The sequence below is a fragment of the Miniopterus schreibersii genome (genome assembly GCF_964146895.1).
Source record: "Miniopterus schreibersii genome assembly, chromosome: 14".
In the NCBI taxonomy this organism is placed as follows: domain Eukaryota; kingdom Metazoa; phylum Chordata; class Mammalia; order Chiroptera; family Miniopteridae; genus Miniopterus; species Miniopterus schreibersii.
The window spans coordinates 20,379,094-20,404,059 of NC_138114.1; the positions used below are offsets into that span (position 1 = coordinate 20,379,094).

General features: G+C 38.7%; 1 protein-coding gene and 1 pseudogene across 5 annotated transcripts in view; one reads left to right on the forward strand and one right to left on the reverse strand.

The window, feature by feature from the left end:
• LOC308567311 (small ribosomal subunit protein uS2-like) overlaps nt 1-18,006 on the forward strand; it is a 558,798-nt pseudogene extending 540,792 nt beyond the window's left edge. The window contains exon 4 of the transcript in view: nt 17,777-18,006. The product of the transcript in view is annotated as a small ribosomal subunit protein uS2-like (transcript). The remainder of the gene's footprint in view (nt 1-17,776) is intronic.
• A 1,423-nt stretch (nt 18,007-19,429) lies between these two features.
• CCAR1 (cell division cycle and apoptosis regulator 1) overlaps nt 19,430-24,966 on the reverse strand; it is a 41,649-nt gene continuing 36,112 nt past the window's right edge. For all 4 annotated transcript variants that reach the window (XM_081158587.1, XM_081158590.1, XM_081158588.1 and 1 more), the window contains exons 20-25: nt 22,907-22,989; nt 22,431-22,577; nt 21,633-21,753; nt 21,346-21,531; nt 20,703-20,908; nt 19,430-19,774 (exon numbers count right to left, since the gene is read on the reverse strand). In XM_081158587.1, coding sequence (XP_081014713.1) covers nt 19,715-19,774; nt 20,703-20,908; nt 21,346-21,531; nt 21,633-21,753; nt 22,431-22,577; nt 22,907-22,989 — 803 coding nt within the window. In that variant the 3' untranslated portion in view covers nt 19,430-19,714. The remainder of the gene's footprint in view (nt 19,775-20,702; nt 20,909-21,345; nt 21,532-21,632; nt 21,754-22,430; nt 22,578-22,906; nt 22,990-24,966) is intronic.

Genomic DNA, 24,966 nt, shown 5'->3' on the forward strand with positions numbered 1-24,966 from the left:
TACCTAGGTTGTGGGTTCGATCCCTGGTCTGGGCCTGTGCAACTGATCAATGTTTCTCTCCCCCCCTTCCTCTCTCTAAAATCAATAAAAATAAATAAATAAAAATTAAAAATAAATTTAAATAAAGCAAAGACAGCAAAGAAGCCAGGGATTTTTGCCAAGGAGCAGAGTGAGGGAGTCAGTGGATGGAAAATTGCTAATGGGAGACATTCAGGATAGGGGGATTCTTGCTAAACTGATCTAAAAGAAATCTTGCTAATGGTAGGTCAAGAATTTATACATCGAAGGTTGGGGATGAACTTGATCGAGGATGGAAGACTTGAAGTAAACTGACTTAGCAGGATTCTAGCTAAGACTGGCTGGAGAGGCAGAAGACAGAATGGGGCCCAAGGTCAAGGCCTTGTCGAGAAGGGAGCTCAGGGGAGCCTGACCAAAGTTTGGTCAAAAAGAATCTTTGTCAGGAGCCAGTACAAACTTCTTGTCACTCTGCCCCTTCCCTCTTCAGTAAAGAACTAATACCTAAAAAAACATTTAAGCCCTGGCCAGTGTGACTCAGTTGGTTGAGTGTGGTACCATGCATCGAGACGTCTCTGGTTCAATTCTGTGGCAGGCAGTTAGACAGACATGAAAAGAGCAAGGATGATGGGTCGGGTGCAGAAGGCCACCAGGGTGGAAAGTCCTGGGTGCCTAGCAAAGGACAATTATAGGGTGGGACCTCGCCCCCAGGGTGACCTTTCCTCCTCTAGCACATCGCTGGTCAGGCAGGTTGGACCCCTGACCTTTCTTCCCTAGAGATCACATCTAGGCCTCAGTTGTATTTCAGCTCCAAGCCCAGAAAAGCGGCAAAACCAGACATGCAACCCCACAGCTGACCTCAGAACCAGCTGCATTGGATAACGACCCCTTGCCCTGGTGCTGACCAATCAACTCCTGGAGACCTAGACCCTGAAAGGACACACCTGGAAAGCTGGGACCGCCCCTAAAACCTCCACCATTAAAACCCTTAGGACAGAGGACCAAGAGTGATCTCCCTCCTGGAAGCAAGCCCAAGCCTTTTCCAATCCCACCCCTGCAGGTGCCACCATTACCTTCCTCACTCCCAAGCTCCGAACTCGTTTCCTCAGCCCCTTTTTCCGACGATTACTCCTTCCTCTGTGATTTTCTAAATAAATGTTCTCTTATAGTTTGGGTCTTGGCTCAGATTCTTTCCTAGCCAGAACTCAAGTACCGAGTTGCCGAGCCCTGGTCCGGCCTGGCCTCGCGGGTTTAACCCCTGGTTCTGTTCCTGCGGCCCACACCAGCCCCTGAGCAGGCACGTGCCCGGGGTGTGGGCATAATCCCTGGTGGGGAGTGAGTGGGAGGCAGCGGGTCAATGCTTCTCTCTCTCTCTCTTCCTCTCCCTTTTTCTCTCTAAAATCAAAAACATATTTTTAAAAACCAAACATTTAAAACATCCCATAATCCCTTTATTTTTATTTCTTAAAAACATGTTTTTATTCATTTAAGAGAGAGAGGAAGGGAGAGGGAGGGAGAGAGGGAAACATCGATGTGAGACAGAAACATGGATGGGCTGCCTCCTGCCCACCCCCTAGTGGAGATCAAGCCCACAACTGGGGTGTGTGTCCTGACCAGGATTCCAATAGACGACCTTTCAGTGCATGGGACAACGGTCAACCAACTAAGCCACATCGGCCAAGGCCCATAATCTCATTTTTGTTTGGTAAGTAGGAAACTGGAATAATTATAATTATATTAACAGGAATTATTTCTAGATGGTGGGATTATAAGCAATTTTTATTTCTTTGAGTTTTTCTATACTTTCCAAAAATTGTATAATAAAAAAAGGCCCCAATAACTTTTGGTTTAAAAGAAATTAAGGCAGCTGGCTCTCCTACACCGGGGCCATCAAAGCCAATAAGCTTTCTAACCAAAATGAAGAAACTCCAGCACTCTACCTCCCCATTAAACTTGGGGTCAGAGGGCAGATCTCAAAGCTGGGAAAATTTACTTCCAGAAAGAAAGCTGGAGCACCAGCCAGTGAAGAAGGCGTGCAACTAAGTGACTGGAGCCAAGTCAGCAAAATTCTTCTTATTTGAAACTTGGAAAATCGGATTAACTCCTTCCTGACAGCCCTCCCCTCCCCCTCCAAAAAAAGAATAAAGTATGGAGCCCTGAGGCACGATGCCAAAACCAGTTTCAGGGTTTTAAAGGAGAAACCACTTCTCTTCAGTTTTATTACAGCCGAGGGTGTAAAGCTGGGCCTCCTATCTGACTATTTACATGCAAATCCGATTAAAAAATGAGTTGGCCCAGCTCCAGGTGCTCAGATCTCAAAGGAACTCTGTTTCCAGCAAGGCCCTGCCTTCTAGCTACAAGTCTCTCTCGTCTGCTTGAGGGAGGGAGGGAAGAAAAGATGCTAAGGCCGCTCTGTCACACGCTGACATTCGCATGGCCTGGGAAGCAAACCATTGCTTTCCCTCTTCTCACAGTCTACCTGTGACCGGTTGTTTCAGCTTCTTAACAGCAGGAATCCAGGATCCCCTTCTCTTCATATGCTCCGAATGCCCCACACGCGGCTGCTCAAAAGCAAGAACATGGCTCCCACGGGAGGACTAGCCCTTCGAGCTGGCAGCCCTGGCTTAGTACTAAACAGATGCAGTTCATTCAGCATTCTACAGAGGAGCCAAATAAAAGAAAAGACTTTGTAGAAGTAACTATCATACAATAATAGTGATACTTATGGAGCCCCAGGTACTGCTTTGGATAATAAAGAGGAAGCTACAAAGATAAAGGAAGCGTTCCCATTAGTTCAAATAGCTTACAGGTGTATTTTTCAAAACATCAGAACCCTCATAACAAATTCATGACAAGAAAAACAAAGCGGGGGAGGAGGGAGCATAATATAACATAAAAGAGACTGAGCCCGGCTGGCGTGGCTCAGCGGCTGAGCATCGGCCTAGGATCCAGGAGATCGGGGTTCGATTCCCGGTCAGGGCACAAGCCCGGGTTGGGGGCTCGATCCCCAGCAGGGGGCGTGCAGGAGGCGGCCGATCAATGACCCATCACTGATATTTCTCTCTCTCCCTCTCCCTTCCTCTCTGAAATCAAGAAATTAAAAAAAAAAAAAAAAAAAGGCTGAGGCCTGCAATGGAAAGTGTGGACCTGGTCACACTGAGCTGTGAGCGGCTGCAGGGGCGTCTTTAGGAGCCAGCAACACGGCAGAAGACATCAGGCCAAAATCAAGAGCTACCCTACTGCCCCCCGTTGCTCCCCCAACCAGAACCGGGCCAGGACCTGCGGGCGGACTAGGGGGACGTCACCGCCGTGAGAAGGCAGCGGCTGCGGAAGGGGGTGGGACCGCGCGCGAGTGGCGCTGGCCCGTGGACGAGTCCCCCCCCCCTTGCGCCACAGCCTGGGCGTGGGCTGGGTGACCCCGGGGCGGAGGGCACGTGTCCTGGGAGACCCGACCTGGCTGCACCCACCTGTCCCTGGGGGTGCAGGGGACCTGGGGGCATCTCACCCTAGGCCCTGAATCACGGCTTAACTAATACTAGATACTTGTTGGGAGAGTGTGAAAAAGAGAAAGTGTGGATCTTATTTGGATCCCAATTTGAACAAACCAAAAATAAAACAATTTATTAGATATTTGAACACTGACTGGATATTTGATATAAAGAACAAAAGGAAAAACCAAGGAATATGTGAAATATGATTTATGAAGAAATGAATATGCTCTTAAAATAACTCCACCTTCCCCCTCATCCTCCACCTTCCTCTCAACTCCCCCCACAAAATACCTCCACCTTTTAAAAAAATACCTAAATGTGAGCCCTGGCCAGGTGGCTCAGTCGCTTGGAGCCTTGTCCCACACCCCAAAGGGCTGTGAGTTCAGTTCCCAGTCTGGGCACATACCTAGGTTGCGGATGTTTCTCTCACATTGATGTTTCTCTCTCTCTTCCTCTCCCCCTTCCTCTCTCTAAAATCAAAAACATATCCTCAGGTGAGGATTAAAAATTTTAAAATATTTATCAGTGTGTTAGGTAAGTTGGTAATTTTCTTTTATGCTCTTCAGTAAAAATGATTACTAACCTTCAGTCATCACCTCTTACAATAAGGTACATCTGGGTAGCAGAGTGCTTATAAAATATACTTGCCAATACGACACAAAAACATTAAAATTTTTAAATAACGTCTTTGAAGGAGAAAGGTGTCTGTTTTTCAATAAACTCTGGCATCATTCTCTTTCCACCCACCAAAACAACAACAAAAACAGGAAAGAAAAAAAGCTGCCTTGGAAAGCAGAAAGAAGTAGTAGGAGCCTTCAAACGGAATTAGGAGACTATAAATGGTGGTCTCTTTCAGAATTGTGACATTGTTCCTCATATTAGGACAAAGATGCACACTGAGAATATTAAGATTTATTTCCTTTAAGTAAACTAATTTCCATTTCATATACATAACACTGTTTGGGTTGACTTCTCCTATAATAGAATCAGGAAATCTAATATTATACCTAAAAAAATTTTGTTCTGTTTTATCTGTTCCTGTTCCTCCATTTTGTCAAAACATACTTGATAAAGAAACCGAGGCCTTTAAGCAAGTGCCCAGGGTCCCATGCCTAGTTAGTGGTTGGGCAAGAATTGGAAGCAAGGAAGATCTCCATCTCCTGGTCTAGAGCAGAAACTGGCAAACTATGGGTGGCAGGCCACACCTGGCCCACTGCCTGGTTAAGTATGGCCTGCAACCTAAGAGTTATTTTTACATTTTAATTATTATTATTTTAAATATATTTTTGTTCATTTCAGAGAGAAGAAGGGAGAGGGAGAGAGAGAGAGAGAAAGATGAGTCATTGATCAGCTGCCTCCTGCACGCCCCCCACTGGGGATCGATTCTGCAACCCAGGCATGTGCCCTGACCGGGAATCGAACTGCCGTCTCCTGGATCATAGGTCGATGCTCAACTGCTGAGCCACGCCGGCCAGGCTTACATTTTTAAATGGTTAAAAAAAATCAAAAGAATAATAATATTTCTTGACAGGTGAAAATTATATGAAATTCAAACTTCAGTGTATAGTTTTATTGGAACACTGGCATGCTCATTTGTGAATGTATTCTCTATGGCTGCTTTTGTCAGCAGAGCTGAGTGGTCTGCAAAGCCTAAAATATTTTTTTTCTGACCCTTTATGGGAAAAGTTTCCTGTCAGTGTCAAGACTGCCTTACAGAACAGGGCCGGACATATGAAAAGTATTCTTAGTGCACAAATGGTAGGCTTTCTGGGCCTCCTGGTCCGACCCAGTTGCTTTATACTGTATGTTGGATGCTGCTGAAAGAGGAGAGAATTGGTAGCCGCCCTGGGCATGCTCCAGCCAACATGCTGAGCTGAGGTGGCGTAATTTAGTTTCTGTTCTCATTGCACATTCAATCACGGAGCCTCTCAGCTAAGCCTGTCAACAGGGAGGCCAATTAGTGCCAATTTCGATGTGAAAAGGGCTTCCTTAAGGCAAGACTGAGATCACCACCTCATTTCACACAAACAATTCAGGGTCACAAGGTTAACTTGGGTTAGATTCAAACCAGTGCTTAAAAAGTGAAAGGCACCCTTCTAACCAATCCCTAGAGCTCTCCAGACTCCTTAGGAAAACAATGTCAAAGAGCTCACCTAATTTACAAGAAGGGACCTAACACTTGAGGGGTAAACAGCCAACAGGCTCTACAAATTAAACATCCCTCTACAAGACTGCCCTCAGATTTCCCACAGATGTTTATGGCAAAGCTTTATTAGAGCCATGTGTAGTAATCAGTTTCCTTGAAATTCAATGGAGGAGTACCAGGTAGCAGGACCTCCACTTCAGAATTCTGAATTTTTTAGGAAATCAGAGATCCACCTCCAAGGTCCAGTGAGTTCTCAAAACACATTTCTTACAAGTGAAAATATACTTTTGCATGAGGAAAAAGATGCATTTATAAGCAATATTATTTTACAGTAGAGTGCCTAAAAATTTACCGTAAATAAAGTTTTTTGGTGTATACTGGAATATTTAAGATGAGCAGAGCTTACTGCTTAAACCCTTTGGTGGATCATTTCACAATAAATAAAACTTTTTTTTTTGAGAGCACACAGTTTGTTATTCAGAAGAATCTCACTTTTTTTAAAAAAAAATATATCTTTATTGATTTCAGAGAGAGGAAAGGAGAGGGGGAGAGAGACACAGAAACATCAATGATGAGAGAGTAATTGATCGAGCCCACAACCCGGGCATGTGCCCTGACCGGGGATTGAACCCCGATCGCCTGGATCCTAGGTTGACGCTCAACCGATGAGCCACGGCCGGCCAGGCAGAATCTCACTTTTTAAAAATTGACGTGCCAGTCACATAATATAAATTGCTTATTCTAAATTAATCAAAATTATTCATTCTAAAGTAAACAATTCAATGGCATAATGCCATGATTTTTTTTGTGTGTGTCAATGTAGCCTTTTCACATTTGCCTAAAATTTCATTTATATTTTGAATACTGAGAGAGCACATACACCCACAGTGTCCCTGTTCTTCAAAAGAACTTAAAGTCAAGAACTGTTTTTTCAAACCTGTGATTTTCAACCAGTGTGCCTCAAGTATTTTTAAAACATGCCATAAAAAGGCAATCCTGCCATTTGTGACAACATGGTATTACGCTAAGTGAAATAAGTCATGGAGAGAAAGATAAATACTGTTTGATCTCACTTGTATGTAGGATCTAAAACAAAAGAAAGCAAAATAAAAAACAAAACTCATCAAAAAAGAGATCAGATTTGTGGTTACCAGAAGGTGGGGGTGCAGGACGGTACAGGGTGGGGGAATTGGATGAAGGTGGTCAAAAGAGACAAACTTCCAGTTATAAGATAGATAAGTACTTTGATATAATACACAGCATGATGACTCTAGTTAACACTGCTGTATGGTACATTTGAAAGTTGTCGAGAGAGTAAATCCTGCCCTGGCCAGGTATCTCAGTTGGTTAGTGTCCTCCCAGTAAGCCAAGGTTTCAGGTTCAATCCCCAGTCAGAGAATCAACCAATGAATACATGAATAAGTGGAATAATAAATGTTTCTCTCTCTCTCTCCCCCTTTCCTGCACTCTAAAAATCAATTTAAAAAAATTTAAAAAGAAAAAGAGAGTAAATCCTGAGAGTTCTCACCCAAGGAAAAAAAATAAATTTTTTCTGTATCTACATGAAATGAAGGATGTAAACTAAACTTATTGTGTTAGCCGGCCGGTGTGGCTCAGCAGTTGAGCATTGACCTATGACCCAGGAGATCTAGGTTCAAGTCCCGATCAGGGCACATGCCTGGGTTGTGGGCTCAGTGCCCGGTAGGGGGCGTGCAGGAGGTAGCTGATCAATGATTCTCACCATTGATGTTTCTCTCTCTCTCCCTCACTCTCTCAAATCAATATATTAAAAAAAAAAAAAGAAACTAGGTCTCTACGGGAATATTCTGTTTCCCCAGTGTCCTGTCCTTGATGGTTTATCATATTGCTGTAAGCAAGAATAATCCGTTAAAGATTCTGGCACTTGTGGGGAAAATGCATATTGTTCACGGTCTGAGTGGAGGTGCACGCTCACTGCACAGTAGTTGTGGCCGTTCTTTCATTGGAGGTGCTAGTTTTCTATTTCATTATTTTTGTATTTTTAGTTGTTTTGAATAGAGGATAATGAGCAAAAATAACTTCATTTCACCATTTTTAACTCAACAAGTCCCCAACCCAAATGTTCGGGACAGCCGCCTGCTAGACATCCAGAATGAAGGCATCTGCCCTCCTTTGCTCTCTCATCCACTCTTCATCCTCAAACATTTTATGTGTGATTCCTTTTCATTATGGTTGATATCTCCATTCTTAAACCCCTATGCTCAACATTTGCAAAGGAAAAGGGGAAACCACTGCCCGGCCAGTGTGGCTCAGTGGTTAAGTGTCAACCGATGAATCAAGAGGTCACCACTTCGATTCCTCGTCAGGGCACATGCCCGGGTTTCGGGCTCGATCCCTGGTGGGGAGCGTGCAGGAGGCAGCTGATCGATGGATGGTTCTCAAGATGGATGTTTCTCTCTCTCTACCCCTCTCCCTCTAAAATCAATTAAAAAATATTTTTTTAAAAAAAGGGAAACCACAAAGGACTTTTATGCATCAAAGTGCCTAACTCAAATCGCCTGACAGCAACGTAGATGCCCCCAAAGAAGTTTATGTGATGCTAGGAACCATGCCAGGCACCAAGGGTACCCTGTGAGCAAGAAAGCGGAGAGATGGCTGAGTTACTGCTGAAGCGGCAACGCATCAGTTTCTGATCAGTTCACACAGCTGCATTATTCTTAAACTGCATCTACCATGAACTGTTTTCCCAAAAGTAGGGCAGGCTCTCAAAGAAGAATCTGAAGTAAATTTCCCTGAATTCCAGTTCATTGTGAAGAGAATCTGAGACATCTTGTTTTTATTTGGTATCTATCATGAGAACTAAGAAAAGCAATCCAAAGGTTTTCACTTCTTTATGAAGCTGGGGAGGACCTTCTAGCTAGTGCTCCATGGTTTGGGGGCCAACAGTCCCCTAAGGGTTTGTGTGATCCGAGGCAGATCCCCACAGTTCTGACTCATAGCCTCAGTGTTCTCACCGGCAAATCGGGAGGATGGGGAAAAGCTGTATCATGTAACTTTAAAAGGAGATTAAGTGAAGCAGGATTTAGGGTAAGAACTGGGGTAGAAGAGGGGAAAAACAATACTGAAATAAGATTATACACTGAAATATAGATTTTACTAAGTATAATCTTTGTTGTGACCTGAAAGAATATACATTTGCTCAAAGTGACTTAAATTAAAAGTTAATACTGAATAGTCCCTGGGCAAGTAGGAAGCATTTTAAGCTAGGCAAGATGGCACTTAAGTAGTTACTACTAGGAACAGTACAAGTCCTGGCACTGACCCTGCAGCTTAGACTTTCAACTGTTATTTTAAGAAGTTTAATAGAGTTTTACTGTCAATATAAGCACCATTAGATCACAGCTGGCCCGAATCAGCATTTTTTGTGTGTGTAGAATAAAGCTGGAAATTGGATTAAATTTTTTTTTTTATTGTAATAAAACCCATTTTCACATATGTGCCAGGTCAATCAATCCTTTCCTGTTTGTACTGACTAAACCCCATATACCGTCTCTCTATTGGGTCCCTCTCTTTTTTACTTACACCAGGACATTTCAGCCTTTTACTTTTTCCAGTTGTCATTCTGGATATAGGTATATCAACAGAATAAGTGCCCATTCTCTTAATAATAATAACAGAGGTATATGTGCAACTTCATAATCTGGGCAATGGAATCAAATGATGACTTTCTTCAAAACCGTTGTCCTATTCAAGCAGAAAAAGGTTGACTCCCAGGACACAGGAACTGGTCTGCTATTTATTAAAGAATATTTAAAATAAATCCTTAATAATTTACAACAGTACTGCTGAAGCAATGTTGAATGCTGAGAAAAGCAAGAGGCTTGTGCATCACAGCTTTTACCTTGGCTTCAGTTGTGTGTGTGTTTTAATTATATATTTTTATTGATTTCAGAGGGAGGGAGGGAGAGGGAGAGAGATAGAAACATCAATGATGAGAGTTATTGATCTGCTACCTCTTGCATGCCCCCTACTGGGGATCGAGCTCGAAACCTGGGCATGTGCCCTGACTTGGACACGAACAGCGATCTCCTGGATCATAGGTCGATGCTCAAATGCTGAGCCAATCTGGCTGGGCTTGCCTGTTTTTTATGGTGATCTGCAGACTGCTGGAGGCCCCACACAACCAAGAGTTAAACATGACCAAGACTTGTTTAAAGGATTAGCTTTAGAATAGTAGAATTCTCACTTTATTTCAAATTCCAGACCTCATGGTGATGGTTGGTTGGCTGGTCCTCTTCTGAAAACAATAGCTCAAAGGTTAAACATTCACATCCTGGAAACATTTCCAACAGCTAGGTGAATGAGCCTCCTAAGTGTAAAAGGCCTGGGACAAATAACAGATGGATTTGGAAAATGGCATAAGTGTAGCCCAAGGCTACAAGTGTACTTTATGCCTTAAGAAAGAATGGGTTAAAGGAGGTTTTAATTAAATATTTATGTGACAGTCAGAAATGGCAAGTGGTCTTTGTGTGGCCAGGGACTGGCTTTCAAAAGGTCTATCTAGCTAAGAAAGAAAATGAATGGCCATTAAATATTTATTCTTTATACTATTAGAAGTAGATTCTGCTCTTTCCCTGCCTAGAGGGAGATAAAAGGGCTTGAGATAAACAGTGAGCTGCATTTAGAAATGCAGCCTTTTAAAGATGCTCTTATAAAAAGACTCGGAGGCAGGTTCAACTAGGAAGTGGATCTGAGGTTTTATTGGGCCAGAGAGTGTAAAATAATGAAAGTTTACCATTTATCTGGGCACCACGATGGAATAACTTGATTTTTAAAAAATGTATCTTTATTGATTTCAGAGAGAGGAAGGGAGCTAGAAACATCAATGATGAGAGTCATTGATTGGCTGCCTCCTGCACGCCACCCTCTGGGGATCAAGCCCACAACCCAGGCATGTGCCCTGACCAGGAATCAAACCGTGATCTCCTGGATCCTAGGTTGATGCTCAACCACTGAGTCATGCCAGCCAGGCTTTTGTGGTTTTTTTTGGTTCCTTTTTCTCACCTTTAGAATGGGGAAAATAGCATGACCATTTTTTTCCTTCTGAAGCATAGACTACTAACTGCTCTATCAATTTTCCAAACTCTGATATGACCCTTGCAGAAAATTTGTCATAGCAAACTAACTCTAAGACTAATTTGGTTTTGGTTTAGCTGGATTAGAAATTTTAGAATGATCATGAACCAGAACATGCAAATTCCTCTATTTTTGTCGTTAGATGTGAAAAAGTTTTCAAAAAGTTTTGAACTCTAAGATCAGTGTTGTAATCACTTCTATTTAATAGCTTCCTAAAGATCACATTTAAATTCAATGCCTGCACTTTCTGAAGTTCCTGTGCCTGAATTGCTAGAACTGTACAACATCATTTATTGTTGGGCCACATGCGTATGTAACCAAAGGTGAAATCTGCAGCTGACTTAGCTCAGTGAATTTTTGGGGCAAAGGCTATGAAAATACAAGTAAATGCTAATTTTAAAAAGTCTTTGGGAAAAGTTTCATTCTGAAATTAATCCTCCAAATCTGAGGACCTATAACAAATCTCAAAGAGGTGCCCTCTTAACCACGTTACAATGACGAAATTGTAGTAGTGCAATAAAGGAGAATAATTAGTGATTATATGGCATTCTTTGACGTTAGGTCCAGGCACATGGGTTCTAAAACTGAATTGGAAAGCCATCTGCTCTCAAGACTGTAAAACAATGCCAAGAGCCAAATACTTATTTTTTTATTTTAAAAAATATATCTTTATTGATTTCAGAGAGAGGAAGGGAGAGGGAGAGAGACAGAAACATCAATGAGAGTCATTGCCCTGCTGCCTCCAGCATGCCCCCGACTGGGGATGTGCCCTGACCAGGAATCGAACCTCGATCTCCTGGATCCGAGGTTGATGCTCAACTGCTGAGCCATGCCCAGCCAGGCTTTTTAATTGATTTTAAAGAGAGAGAAAGGGGGGGGGGAGAGAAAATCAGTTTGCTGTTCCACTTATTTATGCATTCATTGGTTGACTCTTGTATGTGCCCTGACCAGGGATTGAACCCAAAACCTTTGTGTATCTGGATGACGTGATAACCAAGTGAACTTGGCTGTCCAAGAGCCAAATATCTATTTATTTTTTTTATTATTTTTTAAAAATTTATCTTTACCGATTTGAGAGAGAGGAAGGGAGAGGGAGAGAGAGAGAGAGAAACATCAATGATGAGAGAGTCAATGGTAGGCTGCAGCCTGCAATCCGGGCATGTGCCCTGACCAGGAATCAAACCACTGGGCAAGAGCCAAATATTTAAAAGGTGACTGAGATATCTAAACCTAGACTACATAATATTTTTAAAGTTTAAATACCTTAGTAAAGAACAGATGTTTTAAAATATCCACTTAGAAAATAGGAGGGAGAAAATTCAATGAGATAGGCCAAAAACTATAGTCACCCAAGCAATGTCCACAATGATTTTTGTTACTATTAGAAGGAAGTTCTCCTGAGAGATTCATGCACTTTACATGAACAAAATCTCTTAACACAGATTCACAACAGCTTAGGATCTCCCATAGAAAATACAAGGACTCTAAAAGTATTGGTTTTGCTTGCTGGTCTTGAGTTTACCTGAAGCAAGAATATTGCTGGAGCAATGCTGAATGCCCAGGAAAGCTTGTGGAGATCACAGCTTGTACCTCTGGGTTTCAGTTTCCTAAAGTGATTTTTATCTGCAGACTACTGGGAGACTCAGGCAACCAAGAGCTAAACATGGCCAAGTTTTAAAACAGAAAAATTAACTGTAGAGCTCAAGGCTTAGCTTTTGAATGGCAGGGTACTTCTTTTTATTCCAAATCCAGATTTCCTCTGAATTTGATTTTATGTAATTCAAAATTAGGCTGGCTCTACCAAAATATATTAAATATATTAGAATGCTTAGTTTTAATAAATATCTGTAAAACCACCTGAGGTTAAGCCTGCATTTCAGCCCTGCATTGCTATATATATATCAGGTTATCTCTAAACTGTAGATTTAGGCTCACCAGGTTTTTTAACTAATACAAGCTGCCTGACATTTTAGGGTGTTCATCACACCACTGGCTAAGATGTATTACTTTCATTGTCCTAAATGTGGTATAAACCCAAATGCCACCACCCACACAGGACTCTGGTCTTCAAAGTCGTATAGATGAGCCTCTATCTTTGCTCCTGGCCTCCGCCTAAATTGTTTGCTGAACTTGGGGCCCGCCTCTGAATCCTGCCTCTGTGGTTGGGGTCCTGAGAGTCTGCAAAATCCTCTTCTTTAGGGGCTGGCATCTGTACATGGCCCTACCAGTTGCTGAGGTCTAATTCAAACTGATCAACTTCCCTGCAATTAAGATTATAATCTGCCTGGTTTTTCAGTAATACTGACACAGCCTAGAGGACTACCATCTCCTCACCCCCTATTTACTCTCTCCACCCACTAGATTAGATCTTTGGACAGTGAAGTCAGCCTGTATGCAGTAATCTGGACTATTATCCACCTTTGGGTAGGGCGTGGGGGAGCAACACAGTTAGAATGACCCCCACACATCACCAGTCCCACTGATTACCAACATACTCTAGTTCTCTAACTCAATGGAGCAACAGTTTAGAAACATATCTAACTTAGCCCAATTAAGTGAGCCTTGCCCACTCAAGCAATTTTTCTTTGAGGGCCTAACTAGTCATGGAAGCTCCCCTTGTGCTTCAAGGAGAGAACACAAGCCTCTTCGGTGAAGGCTTCAGATGATGAAGTCACTGCCTTGAAGATTAGTCCCTTCAAGATTCAGGCAGATGACTAACCCCTGGCTGGAGACACACCAAGAACTTGGAATTGAAATGACAGCCTTCTCTCACATATTTTCAAGAGATGCTCTTTTACTGCTTCTGGTATCTGCCTAATCCTTGCCTTGTCATTTTCTTGAGATCTCCATTGTCAAAAAGGCTTTGCTGTCTATTATTTACTTCTTCCCCTGCTAACCATCTCAATTCTTTTTTCCCCTCTCAGCCCAGCAACCTACTCTATGTTCCCAGGCCAAGCCAGCTGACAGGCCCCTCACAAGGAAGCACTTAACCTTCACAAACTATTATGCCTGAGCATCCTACTCGGCACTCACCCGACAGACAGTAGAGACCACACTGACCACACTCCACATTAGATTGTTCAGAATTTGATACCCCACAAAGGAATTACATAGCCACGTCAGCTTGAGGGTGAGAAGTGAAAACAAAAAACCCTATAAAGATAATTGACTTTTCTGAGCTTAATTCAGTTGCTTGAGCAGTTATGATCCTTCCTATAAAAAAACTACCTTAAAGTAGCTTTTCAAAGTGACTATACTGCAGGTTCCTAGACTTGCGTTCATTCATTCAACAAACATAGCCTATCCAATGTAGTAATATTTACCCTTAAAGAAAAAGCCCAAGTTACTCAGAATATCTTCAAGACAAATGCTTTTCTTGGAGTTTGTTTGTTTGAATTACATATTAAGTAGGAAATTATCTGCTGAGTGTGTTTACATTCGTTTGGAGGTTCTCTAAGCATGTTAACCTAGAACAGCAGCTGCAGCCAGTACCTGGCACTTGTTAGAAATGCAAATTCTTGGGCTCTACCCTAGACCTCCTTAATCAGAAATTCTGGTGCCCAATCAGTATTTTAATAAGCTTTCCAGGTGATTCTGATGCACGATAGTTTAAGAACCACTGCCTCAGTTTAGGCATAATGGTCACATTCAGACTCCATCATTAATAGAGCTGAAATAAGGAGCTGACTCAGTGACTTAAGTTCCCTATCTGACATAATATGTCCTGTATACACATAAGACAAACTATATAATTTATAGTCAAAAGTACTTTGGGACTTCATTTGTGTACAAACCTGAGGCTTGTTTTTAAACTAATGAACACCAAAAGCAGGTCAATATTACCGGTAAGGTGAATAATAATACATAAGTAGGCAGTAATCAGTTTGCCTTAGACAATCTTGATTTACACTTGGTGTCTATATATAATTATTTTCGGTACCTTCCTCTTCTCTCAAAAGATTCCCAGTTTAGATAATAAATTATGACCTAAGTATCACATACTTCATTAATAAAAAAATAAGGCAATGAAATATATGATGCCTGAAAAATTCTTATCATTCCACTAAGTTTCATTTAACAAAAACAACTTATAAAGATAGCCTTAGATATTAATTTTAATTGACTGCAAAACAATCTACAAAATTGTACTGGAATAAATCTCTTTCCTGGAACCCACAGACATGGCAACTGCATTGCAGTTAAACCAGGAAATGTGTTGCACACTACATGTCCTATAGAGGAGCCTTTTATGATGCCTCTGATTATTGTGTTCACTTCAATCCTTTGCCTAAACTCAATACATACTTTTTGTACCTACTTTGACTTCACATCACTAGGAAAAAATCTACATGGCTTTGTAGATTGAGAACTCACCCTAAGTTATCTCAGATTCACACCACCACCTCAGGGTTAACTTGAGGACTTGCAAAGGTCTGATGAGATGAAGAGTATTCTAGAAAAGCCACATCAAAGAAAGTAGGAGTGTTCCTTCTACACTATGTATAACTGTCAGAGTGCTTGTGAAGGCCCTGTAGTATCACGTCACAAGCCTAAAAAAGAATCTACATTCCCCATCGTAGTATTTTTTATGAATTCTAGTCAGTAGAGATGTAAGTAGCTAAGGGAATTCAGGCTCTGAGTAGCCCCTCAAGGGTCAGTTATTACCTAGCTGAGAGAGAACTCACAAAGACTGGCCTGGACCTAGCCAACCACTGAAGATACTATTCCTTTCCTGCTGAAATTGTCAACAATTCTATCTAGGTACCTAAAGAGGGTATCTTTACTGTTTGCTATAAACAAGTAGCATTACCTGTTTTCACCAAATTCTTTTTTTTAAAAAATATATCTTTATTGATTTCAGAGAGAAGGAAAGAGATAGAAACATCAGTGATGAGTCATCACTGATCAGCTGCCTCCCGCACGCCCCCAACTGGGGATTGAGCCCACAACCAGGGCATGTCCCTGACCAGGAATGGCACCACAGACTCCTGGATCCTACGTCGATGCTCAACTGCTGAGCCACAACCGACAGGGCTTCACCAAATTCTTTAATGCCTTGTGGGCAGGATATCCATGGGTAGACTCCCTAATACATTTATAAGTGTTGTCCATGTTCTAATAAGCAAACTCATTCATGTTTAACATATTCCAAATTCCTTTCTTTAGCAGAAAATTATGTTTCTAAATTTTTTTATTTTTTTTTTGCTTTTCACATAAATACCACTTTTCTTACCAGAAAGAAGTGACCACCTTTGTATTAAGGCACAGTTATGCTGTTACTGTGGCATAAATCTCTGTTCCTTTCCTTGATCTCAGCTAAGACTGTGCCCCACAGGAGTAAGGCACCTGAGGTTTGTCCCTCAACTGAAGTATAGGGAAGGTGCCTAAGAGCTGAGACTCCTGGGATTATCATGGTCTTTGGTCCTGTGTCCAAGTTCGTAAGTCTCTACTGGTGCTGAAATGGACATAAAGATTTGTCAAAAATATAAAAGCACAACTTTGTCATTCCTCTTGAGTCTACCTTTGGTAAAAGTCCCCAAAGCTTTGACCCTTAGCAAAGGTACAATTACATATCCTGGCCACTCTCTGGAATTAAAGAGAGGATGCCCAGTGGTACACAATTGATGGAATGTTCTCTGCAAGTCTTGCACTGTGCAGGGGGTGAGGCGCAGTTATATGGTAACACATGCAGTGTTACTGTGAGTTCTCAGGGTACAGAGAAGGCAGATGAAAAGAGTATCAGCAAATCTGTCCCACCTTCTCCATCCCATCCAGTTCAGGGTATTTACATGTTTCTTTTGTTTTCTACTTGTACTGAGACAATGTTTTCAAAAAAATTACTATTAATGACTAAATTATTTAGGTTTCACTCTACTAAACACATAAAAGGTAAAGTGGTACCAAATCCCTGTGATTTTGGAATTCCTTGAAATACAATTTGTTCAAATTATTAATATACACTGAGGTTATATAAAAATATTCTATAAACCTATAAAATTTGGTGTCATCCGAATGTTATTAATACCAAAATCACCTCTGAGATTTTCCAAGTCTACTAAGTGTCAATGAGTGGTTAATTCTGACTCTGATGACCTTCCCCCCGTGATCATTTCTAGAATCTTATTTATGGAATGCATTCCAAATATTATTTCATAATATTTCATAATTATTTCAATATTATTTCATAATTATTTGGATTGTATTTGAAACTTTTATTAAATGGTTTCACCTTGCTATTTTCAGAGGATTAGGCCTAATCTTTGCATCTCCAAAATATGTTGGGATTATTTCTAGTAATCGAAGCAGTTGCACTGTCTCTTATGTTGGTTCATTTATCAATGTCACAACAGAAATAGAAGCAGGAAGTTCTCTCTTCTATTAGTACAGCTAATATCCAAGAACCTGCATTCTTCTGCCACTTCAGATAATAAGTTTTGAATTTTATAATGGGATTAAGATTCTTATTTTCTTCATCAGTAAAACTATACATTCATTCAAGCTACAAAACTTTATGATTAAGGTTTCAGGATTGTTTGTTAGGGTGAAAGGCGAGCGTACCTCAAATGACCTTAAAGGGGCAAACTTAAGCAAGTTGGAGAATCCTATAGTCTCCGAACAAACTTTGATTCATAAGCCAATTATTAGTGCTAATTCCAGGCAGTAACAGGTTGCAGTTAGGGGATCAGACCAAGTAAAATATTTAAAAGTATATGTTGGATATAACTGAAAATTTTGAGAGGAGTGAAATGTATACATAAGTTTAAGTGTCACTATAATTCCTTTAAAAAAGGACTTAGACAAAATTTAGAAATAGTATTAGACATGCATAAACAGGCACTGAAAACATAAAAATGATGGGAAAATAAAATTAAACCTTATTATATACCACTTTGTTATATGATTAAATTTTTTGACTTGGTTAGTGTCACATGAGAGAATAAGCTGCAGTTAGAGAATAGGCTGCATTTTTACTTCTGAATATTCAAAAGTTTTAAACAAGCAAAAACAGACCAAGGAGGAATTTCAGGGTGAACAGACTACTCCAGCTCCTGAGTTCACAGCTGCTCAGCCTGAGGTTGCGGACTGGTCTGAAGGCGCGCGGGTGCCCCTGTGCCCATTCAGCAGTTTCCCACTGAAGACTGGCCTGCAGCCCTCCCTGCTCAGGCCACTGAATGGGTAGGAGCAACCACTGAGTGGTCTTATGCTGTTCTTCAACAAACTCTTAACAGATGGAAATAAGGTTGACAGAAAATAAAGTTTCTTTAAAAAGGGGGGGCAAACAGAGGTTCTCTTTCTCTTATCCTCTCTTAAACAAAATTTTCTATATGTAACTTGTTTTTCCTGGCTTAGAAATTTACCTTCAAGAAATAATATAATGGCCTGGCAGCTGTGGCTTAGTTGGTCGAACATCGATTTAGGAACCAAGTCACTGGTTCCATTCCTGGTCAGGGCACATGCCGGGGTTGTGGGCTCGATCCCCTGCAGGGGGCGGGCAGGAGGCAGCAGCCCACTGTTGTTGATACATCAATGTTTCCCTCTCCCTTCCTCTCTCTAAAATGAATAAAAACATTAAAAAATAATAATATAATGGAAAGATTTATGCCTTTTCTCTATTCTCCCAGTATTATTATGATTTAAATATCTCTAGACTAACGGGTGGACTTTATAATTATTTTTCTCATTTAAAAACATTCTCTATTAAAGAACTATATTCTTTGCTGTCTTTTAGTTAAAAGTTTATCGCCAAGATTTTCCCTTGAGAAAAACATTTTCCAACTATCCTATAATGTTTCACGTTACTCTAAAGATGGAGAAAATAATTGTATAATTATATGGATCACTCTGTAATCTGACTTCAGAGTTCAACAAACCATAAGAACCAAAACGGCAACTTAAAGACATATCACTTAACCCTATATTACTTTAAATCAGAGTTTCTTAACCAGGGTACTACCGAAATTTTGGACTGAATATAATACTTCGCTGTAGGATGTTTGGCAACATCCTTTGTCCTCTGGAGACAAATTCACCCTGTTTAGAACCACTCTTCAACAGTTTATCACATTTTCTACTCTTTTCATTCAACAGGTAACCAACTCTGAAATTCTGAAGGAAGTACACGGACTAATAAAAAATATTATTTTTAATTAAACAAGGCTTAACTTAAAGGCATCACACTGACATCTACTGGGTTGGTACTAAACTGTACACTTAATATATACTGTAAAAAAACTCTCAAAATTATAAGTAATTCTCAAACTTATAAGTAATATAGGTACTATTCTTAGAAAGTAGAACAATTCACTGAAAGCAGTAACATTAACATCAGAACTGTTAGTTACATGTAAAGCCTTACATAGATAATATCAATGGTTAACTGTCAATTGCTATCTTAGTTTTTGATGTACTGTCCTTTGGATAAACTGAATTTTTAATGAATGTTTTTAGAGACTGATAATTAGAGAATTTTTTTATGACAAAAAAAAGAGTCTGGGTCAAAAAACTTGCAAAACAAACAGTACGCTATTTTATGATTTATACTGAAATTTTAAAATACTAAAACTAAAAAAAAAAGCCACCCCTAATAATTTTATAAATAAAATTACTACAATTTCCTAGGTATTTTAATAAAAGACATTTGGTAATTAAATACTACTGTCAATTAAACTGATGAGTTTTATTGGGGTTAAAACTATAACAAAGTTCATCCTAAAACATTTTGCAATGCAAAATTATTTCACTCAAGGAGTGTTTAATAATTTGAATGCCAGGAATTACAAGCAATTTTCAAAAGCAGAGACTCTCACATTCATAAAACTTTATACATCATTTGAACTAACAGATATTTATACTATTAAAATCAAACATGCATCACTTTCAAACATTCTTGTATCATGATTTTTTATATTACATTATTTAACACCATTCCTCATCACTACACGTATTATCATACACTTGCACCATTCTCCTTGGATTTCTGATCTTTATCGTCACTCTTCACATTATCCTACAAAACAACAGACAAGAAAAAAATATATTTTATTAGAGTCTCTTAAATGTAACTTTAAAAAATAATAAACATTAGTAAAAAGAGATACTCCATTTTACTATCTATGGAAAACTGACACTTGGGGCAAATTATGTTTAAATCTTTCAATTCTATGCAGAATGGCTCTAAGTATTTGAGAAAGCCATCTGAGCCCTGAGAAATAAGAGGTTCTTGCCCGGCTGGTGTGGCTAAGCAGTTGAGCACTGACCTATGATCCAGGAAATCGAGGTTGGATTCATGGTCAAGGCACATGCCCGGGTTGCGGGCTCAGTCCCCAAGAGGGGGCGTGCAGCCGATCAATGACTCTCTCATCATTGATGTTTCTCTCTCTCCCTCTACCTTCCTCTCTCTGAAATCAATAAAAAACATATATTAAAAAAAAAAAAAAGGTTCTTAGGAATAGCAGTAGTAAATTCCTTGCACTGTAGGGTTTTTTCTTCTTTTTTCTGAAAAAGATTGTGGAAGATCTCTCAGTTACTGAGGTTAGTTTACAATGGCTTTGAGTTAGTAGATTTTTTCTTAGTAACAAAGAATACTAATAAATTAATTTTGATAGTGCCAAAGAGTTTCTCAACTCTACCCAACAGTAAATGGGTTTAAAAAAGAAATGGTTTAATCTTCATCAAATTCAAAGTCACTCTCTGGTTCTGAGGAAGAAATACAAATAAAATTTGCTTTAGGAAGTCTGATGTTCACATAAACCATGTTGATATCCTGATTAGGTTCTAGAAAAATACAGTATTTGAGGAATTGCTTTTGAACAATCTGATGAAGGGCAGGACGCTACCATTATTTGCTCCTAGAAAAACCATTAAGAAATAGTACTAGAAATAGATTTAAAAACTGGAATAAATTATGAAAATGTTGAAAGTATAAAACTCCTAACCTTTTTGAGAACAGTGTGGATTTCATCCATTACTGTGGATAAATTTCTGATTGTCTTATTCAGTTGGTTTTCAAATTGCAAATTCATGTTTTCTGAAATCTTTAAGTTTTCTTGTAACTGACTAAGGTCCTTTTTAACTTCTCTGAGTTCACCAGAGAGGCTTTTGTTGGAATTCTCCAAATTTAATATGGCTTTTTCATCTTCATCTGTTTAAAAAAAAAAAAAAAAAAAAAAAAGCATATAATTCCTTAAAATGGCCACAAATATGTGTCAATTTCAATAGTTATGAAACTCACCGTAATACTGACTTAAGTTTTACCTAAGTATTACTTCTAAATCCAGGTTCCCTTTTTAGAAAATTGTATAGATTAAAGTAGCAGAAACTGGTCAAAACTAAGAGGATTAAACGGATGTAACAGAACAATAAACAAATCTGAGAATACACATGAAGATCTAAGATTAATTTTTATATAGATAAGCAATTTCAAATCTTTAACAGAAATGGTCAGAAGTTATATTATGTGCCCTAGACTTAAAACACATGGTATGGAAATGCATATATGTACAAGTATGTATGTACGTACACAAATATATATCCCAATAGGGTGTTAGAAGTACTGACATATCCAATTCTGTTCCTTACCCGTTTTTTCTTCTAGTAACTGTAGCTTCTGCTCTACTTCAGCTCTTACTTTTTCACTCTTTTCCAATTTTTGCAACAGGCTTCCTACATCCACCATTGCACCATTGTAAACAATAAGGCCAACATTTTCTTCCATATCCTTTGATTCCTGCTTTACTGTTGGTGTTGGAAGTAACAACCTGTTTCCTATAATATAAAAGGTACTATATTTTACTTTTTCTTTAATTATACAATTATATAATGGCACAATAATAAAATATAATATAAATAAAATAATATAGTCAAACCTAGCGTATCTTCCTGCAGTGCTTCAGATTCCTCATGGTTTTCTTCATCTTTTGAGGTATCTGTTAATTTCCGATAAAAGCAAGATTCACGAAGTACTACTTTATTAAGAAGCTTCTTTACCTGTTATACAAGTAAACAAATTAAAAGATGAAGATAAGTTTTTGATTCCCCGTGAACAAAAACTGTTCCAATGTTCACGAATATAATGAACATCAATGGCATCTGTTTTCTCAAGTACCCACTCCCAATTAGACTACTTAAGCTTTGAACTGTCTTCCACAGAAACCTAAAATCCCAATTATCACTTGAAAAAAATTTGTTTAAAAATAGAAAAGTCTAACACTTATAGAAACATTAACACAAAGTATATGTACAAAGACAGTTATTATAGCACAATTTGTTCAAGGATGTTTATTATAGCATAGTTTGCAATTCTAAAAAATGGAAAATCAGCCAGCAACTGAGACTAGTTAAGGCAATTATGGTACATCTATGCCATGTAATACTAAGCAGTCATAAAAAAAATGAAGCAAGTCTCTATTTTCATGGTAGAATAGCCATGATAGATTGTTAAACAAAAAAAAGTTTCTATCAATACGTATAGAATGAGTTCATACATATTGGATGGGAACTAGAGGGAGAGTGGACTCAACTTTATATATTTCAAAACTGCTTGTCTCTACTACTATTATATTTAGTACATATATACCGTAATGCTTTTATATTTCAAAAAGTCAAAGAGATTAAAAAGATGGTTACTTAAAAATGCTTTTCATCTTATATATTCACAAGATTACCTGAGCCCGAGAAAGATGTAGTCCAAGAGTATAAAGTATTTCTTCCAAATCCTTTTCAAGAAGGTAACCACAATGACTTTGATCAAAATAAACAAATGCCATTAACAGATCCCTGTTAACTGTGATCATCTGAGTCTTTTCTTTTTCCTAAAGAAAACGTAGAAGGTATAGTATATAATTTTTAACCCTGAAAAGTGAGAAATTAAGACCGTGTCCACATAATAACAAAAATTGGAAAAGACCTTTACCTCATCTTAGCTCAAATAAGATGATCTGGTTTATGTGTATGGGAGAAAGGAGTAAGACCAGTTATCTGACATAACCACAAATATCAAAATATCAGAATTTTGCTCTGAGTGGTAATATATAGATAGACAAGAAACAATAAACTTCATGACTATATTATGCTTAATAATAAGTCTGGATTATGTAAGAAGTAGAATTATCACATTATAAATACAGTAAACAATAAATACCTTATCTTTAGAGGGTCTCTCCTTGCAGTACCTGTTGATATCTCTTTTGTCATCTCGTTTGTTTATTTCTTCCTCATCCCGATCTATAAAATAAATACAACAGTAACAAAAAACTCAATACAGGTTTTCAACTACAATAGACACAAAAAATACTTTTCTATTACTGATCAGTTTTCAAAAGACCATTAGCAAATGGGGTGGTGAACACACAATGCAATATACAGATGATGTATTATAGAATTGTACCCTGAAACCTATATAATAAACCAACATTACTCCAATAAATTCAATTTTTAAAAAAGGCATTTAGCAAAGAAATACACAAATAAAAATAGTTTGGATTTTGTAAGAAACAATTAAAAAAGAATGAGAACAGAAAGAATTTTATAGAGCCTAGTGCATAGAAAAAACTAATTTTTAAATTTAAAATTTTTAAAGAATGTATCTTTATTGATTTCAGAGAGAGGAAGGGAGAGGGAGAAAAAGATAGAAACATCAATGATGAGAAAGTCGTCGCTGATCGGCTGCCTCCTGCACGCCCCTGACTGGGGATCGAGCCTGCAACCCGGGCAGGGCATATACCCTGACCAGGAATCAAACCCCGATCTCCTGGATCCTAGGTTGATGCTCAACTGCTGAGTCACGCCCAGCCGCCAGGGGAAAAATTGACTTTATTGAATCAAATAAAAGAACTTAATTCTATAAATATCTGAATGGCACAATTAAAAAAATTGATGACTTTTATACATAAAATTGAAAACTATAACACAAATTTAAACAAAACAAAGTATACTTTCTAAAAGCTAAAAGGAAAAACAGCCAGTGTAGTGAAACTGACTACAGATAAATTATTGCAAAATAACACTACATACAAGAAGTTGAGATGTTCTTAAGATCATTAAGGCCTAACAGTGTTAATATTCAGATATTCCAGATGAACTAACACTAACATATGTTTCCCGATAGAAGATGGAAACTTGGAGGATTTATTCTTTAAAAAACCTAAAAACTAGTAAGGTGAATCTAACTGTGGAAGATATGACTTGAAATCTATACTCTAGTAAGTAGTCTTAATAAAATTCAAATATCAAAAAGTATACTTGAGTGGTTTAGACATGCCATGACACTAATTTTATTTTCTAGATTAGAATATCTTGTTATTAATTTTAAAAAATATAATGCAACTTGCATAAAATTAAAAATACACAAAAAGCAATTGGCAAAAAGTAAAATTCTTTACCTATCCCTAGGTTACCCAGTTCTCCAGGACCTCAGCCATCACCCCCATCTCAACCACCATTACCAGCTTATTATAGAACAAATATTAAAGAAATAATTTACTAAGGATTGGATTGTAGCCCCTAAAATTTGTATGTTGAAGTCCTAATCCCCAATACCTCAAAATGTTACCTCTTTTGGAGAATGGGTCTAGACAGAGGTAAACAAGTTAAAAGAAAGTCATTAGGATGAGCTCTAATCCAACCGGTGTCTTTATAGAAAGGGGAAATTTGGACACAGACATGTACAAATAGATGATACTGTGAAGATACAGGGAGAAGGTGATCATTTGCAGGCCAAAGAGAGCTTCCTGGAACAGATCCTTTCCTCACAAGCCTTTGAAGGAACCCAGCCCAGTGACCCCTTGATCTCAAACTTTTAGCCAATAGAACTGAGACAATAAATTTCTATTTGTTTAAACCTCTCAGTCTGAGGTACTTTTTACAGTAGCCCTAGTACACTAATACAACATCCTTAAATGAACTACATGCAAATATTAAAGAGATTTTTTGCAGTTATTTAATGATCCGTTGAAAAATTTAAGAGAGAAATTTTGGTTCTAGAAGCTTCTTGGATCTCAAATGGATCTCCATCAAAAAGAGCACAGTAACAATGGTTTGTCAGTAAAATACATTATGAGATATAGTAAACACTAGAAGTTAAGTAGTCCTTGAGATGCAACAAATAATATATATTCATAAATATTTCATACTATATTACCTTCTTGGAAATATACAACACACAGAAGCGCTAAGAAAATCTGTGGTAAAACATGTAGATCT